Raw genomic sequence first — 21,126 nt, 5'->3', positions numbered from 1 at the left:
AAACCCCCAGAAAGAGAAAAGGAAAAAAAGAGATAAAGAATTAGGGGGTATCCAGTAGCATGCGTATCTGCCCAGGACCACCATGGTGGCTCAGTGCTCGTGTCATGGAGGCGTCTGGGCAGGTGAGCCAGTCCTAGATGCTAAATCTGAAGTCAACAAGCCAGTTCATAGATTTTCAGCGGCAAATCGGTATGGCCATGAGCTTGGACAGAGGCAGATCACTTAAGTATCCTTATGTTGCAGTAATGCAAAAAGTAGCAGATCATTCTGGCCAAGTAAAGAACAAGTCCTTTGAAATGACAACTCTACAGTTTCAGAATTTTTACAGGCAGTTCAAGGAAATTGCTGCTGTTATTAAAACTGTGTGAAACTATTTGGCTGATACATCATTAGAAAATTATGGATCCAACTTTTTGCAAAAGAACTACATACAAGGCCGGGAGAGTTTGGCCTAGTGGTAGAGTGCTTGCCCAGCATGCATGAAGACCCGGATTCAATTCCCCCTTACCACATACATAGAAAAAAGACAGAAACAATGCTCTGGCTCAAGTGGTAGAGCTCTAACTTTGAGATAACCCAAGGACAGTACTCAGGCCGAGCTCAAACCCAGGACTAGCAAAAAAAACCAAAACAAACAGGCCGGGAGTTTGGCCTAGTGGTTAAAGTGCTTGCCTAGCATGCATGGAGACCCGGGTTCGATTCCTCGGAACCACATACATAGAAAAAAGCCGGAAGTGGTGCTGAGGCTCAAGTGGTAGAGCTCTAGCCTTGAGAAAGAGTCCAAGGACAGTGCTCAGGCCCTGAGCTCAAGCCCAGGACTGGCAAAAAAAAAAAAAAAAAAAAAAAAAACTACATACGGATCAAACAATATTTGTCAATAATGTCAATAAAAATAGTACCTTACACTTTTTCAATAATTAAGATAAACAAGAAAAAAAAAAGAATTAGGGCTGGGTATGGTGGCTCACACCTGTAATCTCAGTTACCTACTCAGGAGGCTGAAATCTCAGGATCTCAGTTCAAAGCTAGCCTAGGCACTAAAGTCCATGAGAATCTTATGTTCAATTAACCACTAGAAAAGTGGAAGTGGCACTGTGGCTCAAGGGGTAGGGTGGTAACCGCCTTGAGCTGAAGAGCTCAGGGACAGCACCCAGGCCCAGAGTTTAAGCTCCATGACCAACCCAAACTTCAAGGAAAGAGCTCAAGCCCCAAGTTCAAGCCACAGGACCAACACTAAAAATAAGTAAGAACTGGGGGAGAGGAGTAGGAGTGTAGCCTAGTGGTAGAGTGCTTACACAGCATGAACAAAAGCACTGGGTTCAATTCCTTGATATCACATACACAGAAAAAGCCAGAAGTGGCGCTGTGGCTCAAGTTGTAGAGTACCAGCATAGAGAAAGCTCAAGAACAGTGCTGCCCATACCCTGAGTTCAAGCCCCAGGAATAGCAAAAATAGAATTAGGGGCATGTTTGTTTGTCTGCTTCCATTTTATTCCCTTAGGTTATTAATAATTGAAAATACAAAAATATTTCATTTGGGGATGTAGAAACAAAATGTGAAGAATTTTACAGAATTCCATCTTTCCATGCTCAGTTTGGGCATCTTAGGCATCTTAATTTCTTATGTAGTTCAGTCTCTTTCATTGAAAAATGAGCATGTCAGTACAGGCTTTAATTGGTTGCTCTAAAAGTTAAAAAAGTCAGGCTCTGGTGGCTCATGCCAGCAATCCTAGCTACTTAGTAGGCTGAGATCTGAGAATCATGGATCCAAGCCAGTCCTGGCAGAAAGAGTCCCCTGTGATATGCTTATCTCCAGTAAACCAGTCAGAAAAAGCCAGAAGTGGTGCTATGTCTCAAATAGTAGAGCAATATCCTTGAGCACAAAGAGGCTCAGGGACTGCACCCAGGCCTGAGTTAAAGCCCCACAACCCGCAAAAAAAAAAAAAATTAACTAGAACTTGTTGCTTCTTTCCTTTAATGACTCTGTACCACCACTTCAATAATTTAGCATGGCAAAGTATTACTTTATTAAAAACTAAACTTGGGGCCGGGAGTTTGGCCTAGTCGTAGAGTGCTTGCCTAGCAAGCACAAAGACCTGGGTTCAATTCCTCGGTACCACATACATAGAAAAAAGCCAGAACTGAGTCCGAGCGGAGCAATCGAGCTGAGTGGTTGTGTGGTCGAGTCTCAGAAACCGGTAGCGCTTGCAGCATGGCTGACCAACTGACTGAAGAGCAGATTGCAGAATTCAAAGAAGCTTTTCCCTATTTGACAAGGATGGTGATGGAACTATAACAACAAAGGAACTGGGAACTGTAATGAGGTCTCGGGCAGAATCCCACAGAAGCAGAGTTACAGGACATGATTAATGAAGTAGATGCCGATGGTAATGGCACAATTGACTTCCCTGAATTTCTGACAATGATGGCAAGAAAAATGAAAGACACTGACAGTGAAGAAGAAATTAGAGAAGCATTCCGTGTGTTTGACAAGGATGGCAATGGTTATATTAGTGCAGCAGAGCTTCACCATGTGATGACAAACCTGGGGGAGAAGTTAACAGATGAAGAGGTTGACGAGATGATCAGGGAAGCAGATACTGATGGTGATGGTCAAGTAAACTATGAAGAGTTTGTACAAATGATGACAGCAAAGTGAAGACATTGTACAGAATGTGTTAAATTTCTTGTACAAAATTGTTTATTTGCCTTTTCTTTGCTTGTAACTTATCTGTAAAAGGTTTCCCCTACTGTCAAAAAAATATGCATGTATAGTAATTAGGATTTCATTCCTCCATGTTTTCTTCCCTTATCTTACTGCCATTGTCCTGAAACCTTATTTTAGAAAATTGATCAAGTAACATGTTGCATGCGGCTTACTCTGGATATATCTAAGCCCTTCTGCACATCTAAATTTAGATGGAGTTGGTCAAATGAGGGAACATCTGGGTTATGCCTTTTTTAAGTAGTTTTCTTTTAGGAACTGTCAGCATGTTGTTGTTGAAGTGTGGAGTTGTAACTGCGTGGACTATGGACAGTCAACAATATGTACTTAAAAGTTGCACTACTGCAAAACGGGTGTATTATCCAGGTACTCGTACACTATTTTTTTGTACTGTTGGTCTTGTACCAGAAACATTTTCTTTTATTGTTGCTTGCTTTTTAAACTTTGTTTTAGCCACTTAAAGAAAATCTGCTTATGGCATAATTTGCCTCAATCCATTCCAAGTTGTATATTTGTTTTCCAATAAAAAATTACAATTTACTGAAAAAAAAAAAAAAGCCAGAACTGGTGCTGAGGCTCAAGTGGTAGAGCTCTAGCCTTGAGAAAGTCCAAGGACAGTGCTCAGACCCTGAGCTCAAGCCTAGGACGGGCAAAAAAAAAAAATTTTAAAAGCTACCATCATGTGCCCGGAAATAAGATTCTCATTCACTTTTCTCAGATTAACATTCTTCCCCCAGAGCCCTGAAAATACACTAGCACTGCTTTACAACAGGAAAAAGTGGGAGAGAGGGAGGGAGGATTCTTCACATACAATGTTCCAAAATAATACCATAAAATGACCATTTGGGACTATGACAGTGGCCAGAATCTGTTCTTCTTCTTAGTAATTCATCTAATAAAGACAGTAGGAAATGCAAATACCCTAGATTTAGGCTGAAATAAATTCCACTTTCTTTTTTGTAACTGTTTTGTTTCATTGTGGTACTGGTTTTTGATACAGGGTCTCAACTAAGTAGTCTAGGCTGAACTCAAACTCATGATCCTGGCTCTAGAATTATAGGCATGAGTCTCACCACTCCAATCCCAAATCAAAAGATAAATTTTTAGTGACCAGCAGTACCAAACCGTGGAAAATAACCCTTTTATCTTTTCCTTTTTTTTAATGCTGCCAGTAAAGGCATGCACTCAAAGCCTGGTACTTACTTACACTCTACCACTTGAGCCATGTTTCCAAGTTCAGGTTTTGGCTGACTCATTGGAGACAGAATTTCTTGGAGTCCTGTTCAGGTTGGCTTCAAATATTGATCCTCCAGGTCTCAGCTTTCTGAGTAGCTCAGATTGCAGGTGACTGCCTGACTTCTATGTTTTTGTTTGTTTGGGGATTTTTTTAGTGGTATTTAACCTTGAGCTCGGCTGGGGCCTCAAGCTTGAGGCAGGCACTCAACCACTTGAGCAGGCCCCCTACTCTAATCCTTGATTTTAGTAACTGACTCTCCTTCCTTTTTTAAAATAAATTAGGCCAAAATACAACAGGGAATGGGGGGAGGGAAATGGGGACAAAAACATGAGAAGGGGTATCAATGTGTGTGATGTAATGCTCATTCTATTTGGCGAACCTAACTGTAACCCCTCTATTAATTACAATTTAAAAAGAAGATAAAAAAAAAGAAAGAAAAAATGGAACAAATGCCATAGTTTATATGTGAAGTATACAGAATGACATTTTCCATCATTAGTGAATACTTTTCTATTGTGAATCATGGGGACTCAACTCTCAAACTGGGTGTTGTCCCTGAGCTCTTTAGCACAAGGCTACCAGCCTTCCCACTGAGACACAGCCCCACTTCCCATTTTCTAGTAGTTAGAGATAAGAGTCTCATGTTCTTTAGTGCCTGGGCTGGCGTTGATCTGTAATCCTCATATCTCAACCTCCTGAGTACCTAGGATTACAGGTATGAGCCACAGCACTTGACTCCAATGTAACTCTTGTTCTAGGCTTCAGTGTACTTTTGTCAAGGTAGCCTTGAGAAAGCTCCAAGGACAGTGCCCAGGCCCTGAGTTCAAGCCCCAGGACTGGGAAAATAAAACAAAAAACTGATCTGGCAGAGGTCTACTTACAAAGGCAAGCATAAGTTGAATTTATCACTATTAAGGTGCTCCAAGATTTTCCAAGTTTAACCTGATATCAAGTTTAGTATCACCTGAACAGGCACACCTATGTTCACAATTAGCTATGCTTCCCCTGTTACAACCTGCCAAGGTTTTGCTTACACAAGCAAGTTACTTATCACAGTGATTTGGAAATATATATATATACGTAACAATATATGTATATGTGTGTTAAAAAATGTGTAAAAGAAACAAAAGTGTTTCACTATATATGTTTTTTATGTTGTTGTTTTTTGTTTGTTGTGTTGGTGTTTTTGGCTAGTCCTGGGCTTGAGTTCAGAGCCTTAGCCCTGTCCTTGGGCTTTCTCAAGGCTAGAGCTCTACCACTTGAGCCACAGTAGCACTTCAGGCTTTTTTTGTGTATGTAGTGCCCAGGAATCAAAGGAATCAAACCTGGGTCTTCGTGTCTGCTAGGCAAGCACTTTACCACTATGCCAAACTCCCAGCACCGCTACACTTGTTCTTATATCACACTTGATCATTGTTGTACTGTTTACAGGATAGCCGTTCTGGCAGTTGTTACAAATAATATAATCTCAGTTTTAGATTAGAAAAGTTTCAGATTGCAAAAGTAAAGAATACACACACTAAGGGGCCAGGAGTTTGGCCTTGTGGTAGCGTGCTTGCCTAGACCCGGGTTCGTTCGATTCCTTGGTACCACATGCATAGAAAAAAGCCGGAAGTGGTGCTGAGGCTCAAGTGGTAGAGCTTTGGCCTTGAGAAAGCCCAAGGACAGGGCTCAGGCCCTGAGCCCAAGCCCAGGACTGGCAAAAAAAAAAAAAAAATACACACACTAGGGCTAGATGTACAATTTGAGTAGTGTGATGCGGCACCCATCTACAAGTAAAGGCCGAGTACAATACTATTAATTTTGATGAGGCAAAAATACTTAAATTTCCTTTGTTTGCGCCAAACAACCTAATATGTCTCACAATAGAAATATAGACTAAATGAATCATATACTTTGTTATAAAAAAGAAAATATGGGGGCTGGGAGTTTGGCCTAGTGGTAGAGTGCTTGTCTAGCACACACAAAGACAGGGGTTCGAATCCTGGGCACCACATACATAGAAAAAGCTGGAAGTGGTGCTGTGGCTCAAGGGTAGAGCTCTAGCCTTAAGAGAAGCCCAAGGACAATGCTCAGGCCCTGAGTTCAAGCCCCACAACTAGCAAAAAAAAAAAAAAAGAAAAAGAAAAGAAAAAAGAAAGAAAAGAAAATATGAAGAATTCAAAGAACTCCCCCCTCAAGTGTTGGAGATTAAATGCAGGGCCTCAATCATGCTAAATAAGCACTCTGCTAGGCTCCCAAAGTACTCCTTAAAAACATTGTTGTTAAGCTCTCATAATGTAATCAAGACACTTGCTCCTCTATCTTTTGGCTAAGATGGTGTGATCTTTTCCCAGTTTTTCATTAGGCTAGAAGGACGACCTTTTAAAAGAATAAAGCATATCAAATGGCTTGGACCTATGGTGAGAGAAATGTATTTCAAGCATTAAGAAGCTACAAGACTATCTTAGTATATTCAACATATGTGATTACACATGTTGTACACTGGAAAATGCAAAATATTTATAAGAAAACAAAGCATAATTAGGATACTGAACGCTCACCCTCACCCGCGCACCCTCAACAGCACACGCCTGAGTTCTCCAAAATATAAAAGAACTTTAAAGAACTGAGCAAAGCTGGCAGGGCGTGGTGGTTCATGCCTGTAATCCTAGCTACTCAGAAGGCTGAGATTTGAGAATCAAGGTTCAAAGCCAGCCCAGGCACAAAAGGATCTGAGACTCTTATCTCCAATTAACATCTAGATAGAAAATAGAAAGTGGGGTAGAGGGGTAGCCTTGAGGTAAAGAGCTCAGGGACAAGGCCCAGGCCCAGGGGTAGGCCATAGCCTTGAGCTGAAGAGCTCAGGGACAGCACCCAGGTCTGGTTCAAGCCCCATGACCCACAAAACAACAACAACAACAAAAACAAGGAAATAAAATAAAACATTGACTAATATTCTTGGGCCTTCAATACCAGGTGTCCTGCATGCACAATTAACACAGAGCTTGCACTCAGAGAATCAATTTAAGTTTCTTTTGCCAGTCCTGGGGCTTGAACTCAGGGTCTGAGCACTGTCTTTGGTCTTTCTCAAGGCTAGCACTCTATCACTTGAACCACAGCACCACTTCCAGCTTTTTCTGTGTATGTGACACCAAAGAATGGAATCCAGGGCTTCATGCTGCTAGGCTAGCACTCTACCAATAGGCCACCCTCCTGGCTTTCCATTTAAGTTTTAAATGACCAAAAAATATTTTGGAGTTTCTCTATAGCCAAGTTAAAAGGCAGTATTAAATAGGTTTTGAAATAAACAGGATTAGGCTCTAGTGGGCATATAATAGTATGATTGTTTAACCTGCAAAAAACAAACAAACAAACAAAACACACACTGCAACTCTAGCAATGGAAAGAAAAAGAATTTTGTGTGTGTCGGTCGTGGGGCTTGGACTCTGGGTCTGGGCACTACTGTCCCCTTAAGCTACAATGCCTCTTTCAATTTTCTAGTAGTTGATTGGAGGTAAGAGTCTCATGGTCTTTAGGTCTGCAGTGCCCAGGCTCGCTTTGAACCAATCCCCAGATCTCAGCCACCTGAGCAGCTAGGGTTACAAGAGTGAACCACCACTCCCGGCAAGAATTAACAAATTTTGTCCACAATTATTTCCATGAGCAGAAATTGGAACATTGAGTTTGATTACAAAAATCTAAATGTACTTGATGGTTTTACAGTTGAAAGCAACTGCTGAATAATATTTCATGACAATGTAATCCTTTCAATATTTAAGCTTTTCTGCTCATAATAAACTTTCATCTGCATGTGTGTGTGTGTATTCGTTCCTGGAGACACTGAACCAGGACAGGTGCTTGCTCAGAGTCTTGTGACCGCTTAAGCCTGTCCTCCCAGAACTCCTGTTTGTAACATGTCCAACCAGAACATCCTCCAGAGCATTTCACTTCAGCTGAAAATGTCAATTTGACCATGGGACATTTAAAATGTTTCAAAGTTGAGCTAAGTGTTTTTTAACTGTAATTTCAGATCTCAAGACGCTGAAGCAGAAAGATGGTGAATCGGAGGCCAGCCCTGCTGCAAGTAAGACCTTGCTTCAAAAATAATAGTAAAAAGCTGAGTATCACTTAGCTTTGAGCAATTTCTTTAAACAAAAATTAAATACAAAATAAATGCATCTTATAGAAAATTGTTGTAAATCACTGTCTTCCTACCAGTGAAGGGTCTTTTTATTTTTCAGTGCTTGGAATCAAACCCAGGGCCTCAATATTCTCAATGAAAGCCAGGCATGGTGGCTCATGCCTGTAATCCTCAAGAGGCTGAAATATGAGGATCTTGGTTCGAAGCCAGCCTGGGCACTTAAAAGTCCGTGAAACTCTTATCTCCAATTAATCACCAGAAAACCAGATATGGCACTGTGGATCAAGGGGTAGGGTGGAAGCCTTGAGCAGAAGAGCTCAGGGACAGCGCTCAGGCCCAGAGTTCAAGCCCCACAACTAAGAAAAAAAAAATCTTAGTGTATGTAACATTGAGCTACATCCCCCATACACTCTACCACTAGGCTAAACTCCCAGTCCCTCCAATAAAGGGATCTTAAGAATTAAGCCAAAGCTAGACAGCGGTGGCTCACATCTGTATCCTGGCTACTCAGGAGACTGAGATCTGACGGTTTCAGTTCAAATCCAGCCCAGTCATTAAAGTCCCTGAGACTCTTATCTCCAATAAAACTGGACATGGCACTGTGGCTCAACAAGGTAGAGCGCTAGCCTTGATCTGAAGAGATCTGACCAAACCAAGGGAAAAAAAAAAAAAAGAAGACAAATTTATTTCAGTCACATCTGTATGAAGCCAATTGTGTTTTAGACCTGTGCCAATGATTTGGTCATCATCAGGTAGTTGTTCCAAGAATGCAAAACAAAGATACTATGCTACATTTAAGTCAGACTATACTCAGCACACATGGATATGAAGCTTATAATTTGAGTGGAAGGAAACAGAACTAGCTATAGATGTCATGTAACAGAAACTATATTAACTTCAACACTTACTACAATATTTAGCTTTTCAGTATGAGGCAGCTTTCTTTCCTAGCTATGCTAGTGTTTTGTAAACACATCCATGTTTCTTAACCTCTACAATACAGTTCTTCTACTTATATTTTATTCCCACATTTTAATCACACCCTGAAATATTTTCAATGGTGACTCTTTTTCAGAGATAACTCTATTACAAGTCAATTAATAAGCCTGTTGTTTCAGTTAATGGCAGAGAAATAACTGTATGTTGGTTGCTAAGAGTCCCCATAATTCCAAGTATTTAACAGCCCCACTGGGCTGACTCAGACCAAGGAGCTCTCCACAAGCCACTACTTGATACAGGTAAAGACAGACTCAGCAGCAGATTCAGCCAGTCACCACACTTGCTTCTCACACCATAAACAAAAGAGGTGTGATTTTATTTTCTTACTACAGGGGAGACACAGAAAAGCATTCAAGCTTCACGTGATGGATGGGGGGATTCTTTTTGTGACTCCCGAATCTGTTCGTGAAAGTGACTTACAAAGCAAGTAGTGGGGAATCTCAGGATACATGTTTATAATCCTAGGTACTCCAAACCTCAGCAGAACTCAACCCCCATCAACTACAGACAAAAGAGGCTGTCAACGCGTTTGACAGGACCACGTGACTGAGGGCCGCGTACCCCAAAGAAAGAGGTGCGCTGGTACCCCAAAGGAGCGCAATGTGTACATCAAAAAGAGGTGTATACTACTCCAAAGTTAAGAGGAGCGCTGGTGCCCCAAAGAAAAAGATGTGCTGGGTACCTGGTGCCCCCCGACAACCCAGGCCACTGCCCGCTCTGACGTTCCTGGGCGAGGAAGCCAAGGCCGGCCCGGAGGCCACCGGCTGGCCCGGGGGTCACCAAAGTTCCCCGGAGCCTGGCACTCCCAGTACCCAACATGGAGTCCACGCGCCCCCAGTACCTAACACGGAGCCCGCAGGTGGAGATGATCTCCCGCGGAGAGGCCAGGCTCCGACCACGCCCTCGGACGGGGCCCGACCGTCAGTCCCTGCTCGAGCGGAGCCTGTCCTCCCGCCCCCCAGCCCCTCCCCGTGCTCGCTCCCTCCCCGCTCCCCGACTCACAGGCCGGCGGCGCCGGGGGGCAGCGGGCCCGACAGCACCCTCCAGCCGGGCGCGGGCGGCCTCCGGCGGCTGCAGTCCAGGAAGGACAGACGGCAGGCGCAGGGCGCGGGGCAGAGGCCGGCTCTGGCGGCGGGCAGCAGGAGCAGCGCCTGGGCCAGGAGCAGGAGCCGCGAGGGGGGTCCGGGCCGGCACCCCGGGAGCGGCTCCTCACCGATGCCCGGGGGCCCCGGCGCCATCTTCCCCACACCGAGACCCGGCCAGCAGAGCTGCCTCCTGGGACAGGCGGCTCCGCCAGACTCCAGGTAGCCGCGCGACCCCGAGACCCGAGACGTTCCAAAAGAAGGCGCGAGGTGGGCGAGGCGCGACGGCGGGGGCGGCCGGGACCCGCTGAGGCCCCACAGACACCGCTCGTGCGCCCCGCCCCACGACGCAGCGTCCTCACGCATGGAGCCAGCCAATCCGTGCCCCCGACGACATTGCGTGGAGGGCCGCAGCGCGAGGGCGGGGCGATCTACGGGTCCCGCCCTCCCCAGAGGCTGGACACTATCGGGCCACGCCTCCCCTGGGAGGCGGGCTTAAGGCGTCTGAGACTCGGGGTATCCCGGGACCAGGCGTCCTGTGCGGCTCTGCCGCCCTGCCGCCACCGGGGGCCGCCGTGGCCTCTCAAGAGGAAACACGCTCGACGCCCGGGAAGCGCGCCGGCTGGTGGCGGGACTGCGTTTCGTCCCGTCGGTGCCTCGAGGAAGGGGATGGCGGTATGTGCTTTCCCAGTCTCATACCTGGCTTCCCTCGTCGGCAAAGCCCACGACCACCCGGGAACCGAAGCCTGACGGCAGAAGCATCAAGCAAACGCCTCTTCCTCGCCAGCTTCTGTTGCAGGACTGAGCTCTAAGCACTTGTATATCCCTACAAGAAAAAGAAAATACACTTCCTGGACTTGCAAGAACCTTGCTTTCCCGCACCTTTCCAGATTTACCTTATATCCAAAGCTCTGCAGATGCTCACTTAATATCCAAAGTTACGCAAAAGACTTGAAGAACAACAGCAGCAGTCACTCATAATATGTAGCGTACTTAGACTTTTCATAGAGCATTTGTAAATTGGCAGGGTGGTGCATGACTGTAATCCCAGCCTGGTGGAAAGGGGACAATGACATGGGAGGATAGTGAGGTTGAAACCAGCTTGGGCCATGTAGCTAGACTTGTCTAAAAGGAAAAGAAAATATGTTATTGCCAGACACCGGTGGCTCACACCTGTAACCCTAACTACTCAAGAAGCTGAAATCTGAGGATCACAACTGGACAAAAAGTCCGTGAGGTTTTTTTTTTGGCGGGGGGCGGTTGTGAGGCTTGAACTCTGGGCCTGGGTGCTGTCCCTGAGCTCTTCAGCTCAAGGCCATCGCCCAACCCCTTGAGCCACAGCACCACTTCTGGTTTTCTGGTAGTTAATTGGAGATAAGAGTATGATGGACTTCTGTGCCTGGGCTGGCTTCGAACCTTGAGCCTCAGATCTCAGCCTCCTGTGTAGCTAGGATTACACACACAAGCCACAGACTCCCGGTGGTCTGTGAGACTCTTATCTCCATTGTTTTTTGTTTTGTTTTTAGTATTAAAAGGACTTCTAGGGGGGCCAGGAGTTTGGCCTAGTGGTTAAAGTGCTTGCCTAGCATGCATGAAGACCCGGGTTTGATTCCTCAGTACCACATACATGGAAAAAAGCCCGAAGTGGTGCTGAGGCTCAAGTGGTAGAGTTCTAGCCTTGAGAAAGTCCAAGGACAGGGCTCAGGCCCTGAGCTCAAGCCCAGGACTGGCAAAAAAAAAAAAAAAAAGGACTTCTAGGGGCCAAAAGTTAGGCCTAGTGGTAGAGTGCTTGTCTAGCATGCACATAAGCCCTGGGTTTGGTTCCTTGGTACCACATACACAGAAAAAGCCAGAAGTGCTGTTGCTCAAGTAGAGCACTAGACTTGGGAATGCCAAAGGACAGCACTCAAGCCCTGAGTTCAAGCCTCAGGACTGGCAAAATAAACAAAAAACACATGACTTCATAGTGTACTTCAAATAAAAGCCTCAGGGTGAGGGCTGGGAGTGTGGCCTTAGTGGTAGAGTGCTTGCCTAGCATGCACAAAGACCTTGGTCAGATTCCTAGGTACCACATATATAGAAGAAAAAAAAAAAGCCAGAAATGATGCTGTGGCCTTGAGAAGGCCCAAGAACAGCGCTCAGGTCCTGAGGTGAAGCCCTGGGACTGGCATAGGGGTGTGGCCACAGCAGAAGTGGATATGATCTCAGAGGATGGGGAAATACTTCAGACTGGGGGACCTCCCACTGTCCCCCGGCATTCCATTTGCTAGGGTTGTGGGTGCTAGGCGGGGATTTCCAGTGTGCAGGGGGAGAGAACCAAGGAAAGAAGTCATTTCTTCCAGGCAGACCTAACAAAAAGTAAACGTTTAAGAAAAAAAAAATGGAGACCTTTGTATGCTCCACTGTAAAGGTATGAGAGAGTTCCTTGTCTTTCTTCCTTAATAAGCATGTTGCATTCAGGCACATTTCCCAGTCTCCTCTGTTGGTCTTTAAACCACTATACTTTGAGGTCTCTTTATTACAACATCTCAATCTTTACTTATCCAGAAATATTTGTAACCATGACTCAAAGAGGAAGAACTTGATGGGAAAAATGTTGCAAAAAAAACCTGATTATATCCAAATGAAATTGTGAAAATACAGCCAGGCAACACTGTCTGACGCCTGAAATCTTAGCTATTCAAGAGACTGAGATGTGATTTTAAGCTAGCCACAGCAGGAAAAATCTATCATCAGGAGACTCTTATTGTCCATTAGCCACCAAAAAGCTAGAAATGGAAATGTGGCTCAGGTGGTACAGTGCTATCTTTGAGGGTAAAAAAAAAAAAAAAGAAAAACATATCTCAGGGCTGGAAGCATGGCCTAGTGGTAGAATGTCTGCCTAGCATGCATGAAGCCCTGGTTTTGATTCCTTAGTACCACATACACAGAAAAAGTTGGAAATGGTGCTATGGCTCAAGTGGTAGAGTGCTAGTCTTGAGAAATTCCAGTGACAGTATTCAGGCCTTGTTTTTGCCAGGACTGACTGGCAAAAATAAAAAAACCTCAAGGACAGCACTCAGGTCCTGAGTTCAAATCTTAAGACCCAGCACAGAAAAAGAGAGAGAGAGAGAGATCTCAGAAGAAACCTAAAGTCTGTAGTTTGAGTCTAGAATGTTTCCAATGCTCATTCAATCCCCATCTGTTGGCACTATTGAGAATTGGGACCTGAAGGTCTACAAATCTGGGGCCACCAGAAGAGCAAACTTGTTCCACCAAGCTCTCCAGTGGAGTGCTACCACAGACCCAACATAACATAACTATTCCATCATAGACTGAAACTTAAAACTAAAACAAAATAAAAACTTTGAAGTATGCAAAAATTACTAGGCAGTGAATATATGTACAAGACTTGTCAACATTAAGTTCAAAACTATTACGGCCTCTGTGGAGAGAGATGGGATATGAGATGAGAAGAGGAAGAAGAAAAGACAAGAGAGAACAAGAACATGCATTGGGTTGACTTGATAGCAAAAGAAACCAATATTGGAAGATAGCCCTCTCCAGAGGAAGAAACAAAACCCCATGAAAAGGCCAAGTGTCTCACAGCTATAATCCTAGCTACTCCAGAGGCTGAGATCTAAGGGTGGAGATTTGAAACAGGAAAGTTTGTGAGACTCTTATCTCCAATGAGCCATCTGAAAGCTAGTGGTAGAGCTGTGGCTCAAGTGGTAGAGTGCCTGCCTTGAGCCAAAAAAGTCAAGCAAGAGTGCAAGGCCCCAAATTCAAGCCCAAGTACCAACACACACACACACACACACACACACACACACACACACACACACACACACACTCACGGAAGCCACATTCTCTTTGAGCTGTAGCCAGCACAGAAGTTGGCAGGAAGCAGGTGTCTGCAGAAAAGGGAGGGTAGGCCTCACTCTTGTTCCATTCTCCAGGCTAGGAGGGAAGTCCCTTAGACCTGTGGTGGCTTAATGGGTTCTTGGGAACCTCAGAATTCATTTCTTCTCAGCAATCAGCAGGAGCACTCGTGCGTTGCTGGGCTCTACAGCATCATCTTGTTCACTAGCCTTCAAGGACAGGAATGTACCCACGAACCCTTTAGCTGACTGAAAGCCCTGAAACTAGCTTGTGTGCGTGCATGCATGCCTGCCTGCACGCCAACAAGGGAGCCAAAGGTCCAACCTGAACATGGAACAAGGCCAGAGCCTAAGGCTGGCCATTATCTCCAATCCTGAGCCATCCTGTCCCTGAGAAGAACGCTGGTGCCCTGCCAAATGGATGGGCTCGTGCTCCATCTTAATGAAGCTCTTGCTGATTATCCTGATGAGGTCCCAGGAGACCTGGGTCAGGAAGCGGCATCTGCTGCCAACCCTGGTTCCTATTTCTCCCACCACGGACATGAGAGTGGCCTCATCAGATGCGAGAGCCCCCTCCCCATCTCCCTTCCCTAGTACCAGGTCTATGCATGGGGTCTGAACTGCAATGACAGCAACAGTTTATTAATTGAACAAATGAGAGGGCTGGGCTGGGAAAGATGCCAGAGAAGTGAGAAGGAAGTGGATGAGGGCAGGAGCATTCATGCCACAGGAAGAAGTACAAATTGCCTGGGCTGGGAACCACCGTTTACTTCTCTGAGTGCTGGGGAGGGACTGAAGATGCTTCTTACAACTCACATTGTTTATAAGTGAACAGTCTCATTTCCTAAATCGGTAGATTGCAGTCTAGAATTCATCATCCTCTTGTCTCAACCTTCAGGTGCTAAGATTACAAATATACACCACCACCACCAGGTTAACTTTTTTTTTTTTGGTATGAATGGGCTTGAAACCAAGGCCTTAGGCATGAAATAGACAAGTGCTTTACCACTGTATTTTACAAATAGGGAAACTTAGACTAGACTCAGAGAAGTGAAATCATTTACCTAATGTCACACAACTAGGAAGTGTCAGAAAAGAAACTGATCTCCCTGCATGCCTTCTCCAGGCTGGAGTTCTCTCCTTGTGCTTTAGCCTCCATCAGGAATCTGCCTTTGCCCAGAGCAGGCTTCTCACATGAAAGAATGGTGACATATTCTGTTTTCCCACAGAGGAAGCTTCAAGTTGATAAGGAGGGGCTCAGCTCACCATAGTGTAACCAGTGGAGCTAAAGTTCTAGCTGAGTTTGGGGCCAAGTTGTAGGAGGCAGCTGTACCTGCAAGGGCTCCTTTGCAGTACCCCAAGTCGAGGTCCTGGGAGGTCCAGAAAGAGGCAAGGGGAATGATGCAGCATGGTATCTTCCTCAATGATTTTCCTCCTTTTGCTTGGCGTGGGGCTTGAACTCTGAGCCAAGGTGACTTCCCTTAGATTTTTTTCACTCAAGGCTGCCCCTCTACCACTTGAGCCACAGCTCCATTTGTTTTTTCTGGTTAATTGGAAAAAAGAAACAGCTTAGGCTGGCTTCGAACTGTGATCCTCAGATCTCTGATCTCCTAAGTAACCAGGATTACAGGCTTGAGCCACCAGCTATTTCCTCCGCATTTTGAGGTTTCCCTGTCAATGAGAATCATCTTCAAAGGCAGCTGAATCCTTCCTGTTTGTCCTGAGGCAGTTCTGGCTGAGCAGTCACCAGGAACCTGCTGCCACACAGCTGGTGGGGCTGCCAGAACAGCACGTGGAAAGTGAGTGGGGTGGCAGGGCCAAGGAGAGGGAGTGAGGCAGGCAGAGTCAGTGCCCTCCTGGCACACAGGGCAACTTTACACAGTGGATCCTGTGGTAAGGGCACAGAGCACTACCCAGATATACCTTGTTAGATGTTCTCTGCAATGGGCAGATTTCATTTTTTTAAAATAATAGTAATAAACTGGCTACCGGTAGTTCACACCTGTACTCAGGAGGCTGAGATCTGAGGATCATGGTTCAAAGCCAGCCCAGGTATCAAAGGCTATGAGGCTCTTATCTCCAGGTAGCCAACAGAAAACCGGAAGTGGCGCCATGGCTCAAGTGGTAGTGAGCTAACCTTAAGCTGAAGAACTCAGGAAAAGTGCCCAGGCCCAGAGTTCAAGCCCCTTTACCAACAAGAAATAAAAAAGAAAGAAAGAAAGAAAGAAAACAAAATAATAGTAATAATATAAATTCTTTTTTTTTCCTAGTCCTGGGGCTTGAACTCAGGGCCCAGACACTCTCCTTGGGCTTTCTCAAGGCTAGTGCTCTACCACGTGAGCCACAGCACCATGACTGGCTTTTTCTGGATATGTGGTACCAAGGACTCGGACCCAGGGCTTTGAGTACGCTAGGTAAGCACTCTACCACTAGGCCAGGATTCTGGCCCAGTATAAATTCTTTTTGTTTGTTTGTTTGTTTTTTTAACCAGACCTAGGGCTTGAACTCAAAGCCTGAGCACTATTCTTGAGCTTTCTCAAGACTAGCACTCTACCACCTGAGCCTCAGCACCACTTCCAGCTTTTTCTATGTGGTACCGAGGAATCAAACCTGGGTCTTCATGCATGCTAGGCAAGCACTATCACCAGGCTAAATTCCCAGCCCATTTCCTACTTTTATCTATATCATGGTATAAATATAAACTTGAGTTTATTTTATTTATTTACTTAGGTTGGTCCTGGGGCTTGAACTTTGGGCCTGAGCATTGTCCCTGAGCTCTTCAGCTCAAGGCTAGTGCTCTACCATTTGAGTCACAGAGCCACTTCTGATTGTCTGGTAGCTAATTGGAGATAAGAGTCTCACAGCCTTTCATGCTTGGACTGGCTTTGAACCGTAATTCTCAGATCTCAGCCCCCGGAGTAGCTAAGATTACAAGATTCCAGGTCTGAGCCACTGGTGCCCATGGAGCTTTTTCTGTTGTTTGGCTTTATTTATTTATTTATTTATTTTTGGCTAGTCCTGATCCTTGAGCTCAGGGCCTGAGCACTGTCCTTGGGCTTTCTCAAGGCTAGAACTCTACCACTTGAGCCATAGCACCACTTCTGGTTTTTCTACGTATGTGATACCAGGGAATTGAACCCCGGTCTTTGTGCATGCTAGGCAAGCAGTCTACCACTAGGGCCAAACAAACTCCCGGCCGTATGTTTCTTTTTTAATATTTTGTGTGTACTCATACTGGGCTTGAACTCAGAATCATGGCCTGAATGCTGTCCCTTAGCTTTTTTGGGGGGTGGGGGGGTTCATGAGCTTGAACTCTGGGCCTGGGCGCTGTCCCTGAGCTTTTCAACTCAAGGCTACCTCCCTACCCTTTGAGCCATGGCCCCACTTCCCATTTTCTAGTAGTTAACTGGAGATAATAGTCTTACCTTCTTTAGTGCCCGGGCTGGCTTTGAACCTCTATCCTCGGATCTCAGCCTCCTGAAGTATCTAGGATTACAGGCATGAGCCACCTCACTTAGCTGTTCCTTAGCTTTTTTGCTCATCTGGTAGTCTACTACTAGAATCACACTACTACTTGTAGTTTTTTTGATGGCTAGTTGGAGATGAATCTCATGGGCATTTCTGCTAGTTTGACTTCAAAATGTGATTCTCAGATCTCAGCCTCCTGAATAGCTAGAATTGCAGGCATGATCCACCAGCACCCAGCTTTAGGGGTTTGAGGTTTTGTATTTGTTTTGTTTTGTTTTTTTGCCATTCCCATGGCTTGAACTCAGGGCCTGATCACTGTCCTTGGGCTAGAATTCTACCATGTAAGCCACAGCACTACTGGCTTTTCCTATGTATGCAGTACTGAGGAATACAACCTAGGTTTTCCTGCATGGCATGCTAGGCAAGCACTTCTACCACTATGCCAAAATCCCGGCCCAGGGGTTTTGTTTTTATTTTTATTTTATTTTGTTTGTTATGGGGCTTAAACTCAGGCCTAGGCGCTGCCCCTAAGTTCTTTTTCTCAGGGCTAGCACTCTACCACTTTGAGCTGCAGCTCTACTTCTAATTTTGGAGTAGTTAATTGGATATAAAAGTGTCACAGACTGGGGCCGGGAGTTTGGCCTAGTGGTAGAGTGCTTGCCTAGCGTGCACGAAGACCCGGGTTCAATTCCTCAGTACCACATACATAGAAAAAAGCTGGAAGTGGTGCTGAGGCTCAAGTGGTAGAACTGCAGCCTTGAGAAAGTCCAAGGACAGTGTTTAGGCCCTGATCTCAAGCCCAGGACTAGCAAAAAAAAAAAAGCCATAGAGGGGCACAGTGGCTCATGCCTGTTATCCTAGCTATTTAGGGGGCTGAGATCTGAGGATCAAGGTTTGAAGTCAGCCGGGGCACTAAAAAAAAGTTCATGGGACTCTTATCTCCAGTTAATCACCAGAAAACAGGAAATGGCCCTGTGGCCCAAGGGGTAGGGTGGTAGTCTTAAGCTGAAGAGCTCAGGGACAGCGCCCAAGCCCAGAGTTCAAACCCCATGGCCACACACACACACACACACACACACACACACACACACACACAAAGCCAGGCTCAGTGGCTCACACCTGTAATCCTATTAAGGAGGCTGAGATCTGAGGATCAAGGTTCAAAGCCATCCCAGACACAAAAAGGAACTGAGACTTATCTCCAATTAACCTCTAGAAAATGGGAAATGGGGTGTAGCTCAAGGGTAGGGTGGCAGCCTTGAGCTGAAGAGCTCAGGGACAGCGCCCAGGCAGAGTTCAAGTCCTATGACCCACAAAAAAAAAAAAAGACTTGGCCCTTCTCCTGATGCCCTTTCACCTGTTTCCTGGTATATTTGTGAACTCTGACCTATGTTTCTTGCAGGCAATTTCAGAAGTTGTGAGTAGACTGCAAGTAGGGGAGAGGAGAGGTGCTTAAGGCTCATCCACAGGGATAAGGAAGAGTGGCCTCACCAGTGCTCCTGTGAACAGCTAGTCTACCCAGGGAGAAATGTGAGAATGCTTGACCCTCAGGTTGTCCTGTAGCTGCAGAGAGCAAACATTCATTCCCCACTTGCAGATGATTAAAACAGTCAGCCAGTTAGGGTGTAAGTTTACTGTGCTGGTAAAAATCAAACTGGAAATCAGTGTCCTCTACTCTGGAGCCTGGCTGTCTACAACTTGATATGGGTATTAATTATGGAAAGAAGCCAGATGGCTCACAACTGTAACCCTTGCTACTCACAAGGATGAGATCTGAGGATCACAGTTTGAAACCAGCCCAGATAGAAAAGTCCATGAGACTCTTTTCTCCAAAAAGCCAGAAATGAGCCAGGCACCGTGGCTCACACTTGTAATCCTAGCTACTCAGGAGGTTAGATATGAGGACCATGGTTCAAAGCCAGCCCAGGCATGATACTCTTATCTCCAGTTAACTACCAGAAAACCAGAAGTGGGGCTGTGGCTCAAGAGGTAAAGCACTAGCCTTGAGCAGAAGAGCTCAGGGACAGAGCCCAGGCCCAGAGTTCAAGCGCCATGATCAACAATAAAAAGCCAGAAATGGAGGTATGGCTCAAGTAGTAAAGCACTGGCTTTGAACAACAATAACAACGAACAAAAAGTGAGAGCACGGGGCCTTGGTTCCAGCTACTGTACCAACACACACACACACACACACACACACACACACACACACACGAAACTAAGTGTAAATTGAGTGTGTGCCACCCCACGTACATAAAATAGGCTAACATGGGAGGCATTAGGAAGTGGTTTAAAAACAAAGCCCCACCTTACTATGACCTAGTAGGCCCTGACTAACAATAGGTGTGTCTGCAACTAAAGAAAATTGGGCAATGTCAAATTATAAATGGGATCTCTTATAGTTACAGCTCTGGAACAAGATCATGGTCAGGTAGTACTCTCTTTTTCTTTGTAGAGGAAGGATCAAACCCTGGGCATCTCTCCACTGAGCTACAAACCCAGCTCCTCAAATCCACACATTTCTGGCATGACTTTGGACAGCTAAATTAAGTTCTCTGGGCATAGGATTGCACATCTGAAAAAGGAGCTTTGTCTCATTAGAGGGTTGGGTGGATGCAATGAGGTAATGTGCGTAAGGTAACTGCAGTGTTCCAGAAATGTATGTCTCAACAAGTGGTAATTATTGTTATTTCTGTTATAGATTTGCCTATTATCTTAATCTATTTTCTGTTGTTGCAATAAGATACCCAAGACAGGATAATTTGCATAAAAGTCTACGTAGCTCACAGGGCTGTGAGTTGGAAAGTCCAAGATCTTGCTGGCATCTGGCAAGAGCCTTTTGTTGGAGTGGGGATGATACTAGAGTAAGAACTCAAAGCCTCTTGCACTTCAGGTGCTTTACCATTTGAGTCCCACACTTCCAGCCCTTTTTACTTTTAGTTGTTATTTAGGATGAAGAGCTTGTGTTTGTGCCTGATCCTCTGAAACTATGTGGACTGTATTCCTCCTATTTTTGTTTGTTTTCTTTGTCTGTCAAGGGGCTTGAACTCTGGGCTTGGGCGCTGTCCCTGAGCTCTTTAGCTCAAGGCCCCCACCCTACCCCTTGAGTCACAATGCCACTTCTGGTTTTCTGGTGGTTAAATGGAGAGAAGAGTCTCTCATTCTTTAGTGTCCAGGCTGGCTTTGAACCATGATCCTCAGATCTCAGCCTCCTGAGTAGCTAGGATGACAGGCGTGAGCCACTGAGCCTGGCTACTCCTATCTATGTTTCATGTGTAGCTGGAATGATACCTGCCCTAGCTACTAGTTGCAATGGGGTCTTTTTGCCCTGGCTGGTCATAAATTTCCACCCTCCGGATTTCTGCTACAAAAATGCCTAGGATTACAGACCTAAAATACTGATCCTTTTACTGCAAAGCTACTCCAGGGAAAATGGTTAATCTCTAAGTGGATTAATACATTCATGAGGATGGAGTCCTTATGCTTCACTCACCTCCCAAATGCCTCAACCCTGAAATACCATTAACATATGACTTTGGAGAGTAAGCTTCTAGCTCATGAAATTCGGGGAACACATTTAAACCATAGTACCTATATTCTTTTTTTTTTTTTCAGCACTAGGGTTTTAAGCT

At 45.3% G+C, this 21,126-nt stretch overlaps 1 protein-coding gene and 2 pseudogenes across 2 annotated transcripts in view; 2 read left to right on the top strand and 1 right to left on the bottom strand.

Annotated features, from left to right (window-relative positions):
- The window catches only part of Lrig2 (leucine rich repeats and immunoglobulin like domains 2), a 63,756-nt gene extending 53,256 nt beyond the window's left edge, over positions 1-10,500 (bottom strand). For both annotated transcript variants that reach the window (XM_090334053.1, XM_090334054.1), the window contains exon 1: positions 10,087-10,500. In XM_090334053.1, coding sequence (XP_090190179.1) covers positions 10,087-10,322 — 236 coding nt within the window. In that variant the 5' untranslated portion in view covers positions 10,323-10,500. The remainder of the gene's footprint in view (positions 1-10,086) is intronic.
- Positions 177-368, top strand: LOC150061160 (COMM domain-containing protein 6 pseudogene; annotated as a pseudogene).
- LOC150061159 (calmodulin-1 pseudogene) lies at positions 2,151-3,282 on the top strand (annotated as a pseudogene).
- Positions 10,501-21,126: the final 10,626 nt, after the last annotated feature.

Source organism: Megascapheus bottae, chromosome 6 (genome assembly GCF_031878675.1).
Source record: "Megascapheus bottae isolate mThoBot1 chromosome 6, mThoBot2.hap1, whole genome shotgun sequence".
NCBI classification, from domain to species: Eukaryota; Metazoa; Chordata; class Mammalia; order Rodentia; family Geomyidae; genus Megascapheus; species Megascapheus bottae.
The sequence above is the reverse complement of the archived record's forward strand: the minus strand, read 5'-3'. Positions and strand labels throughout refer to the sequence as shown.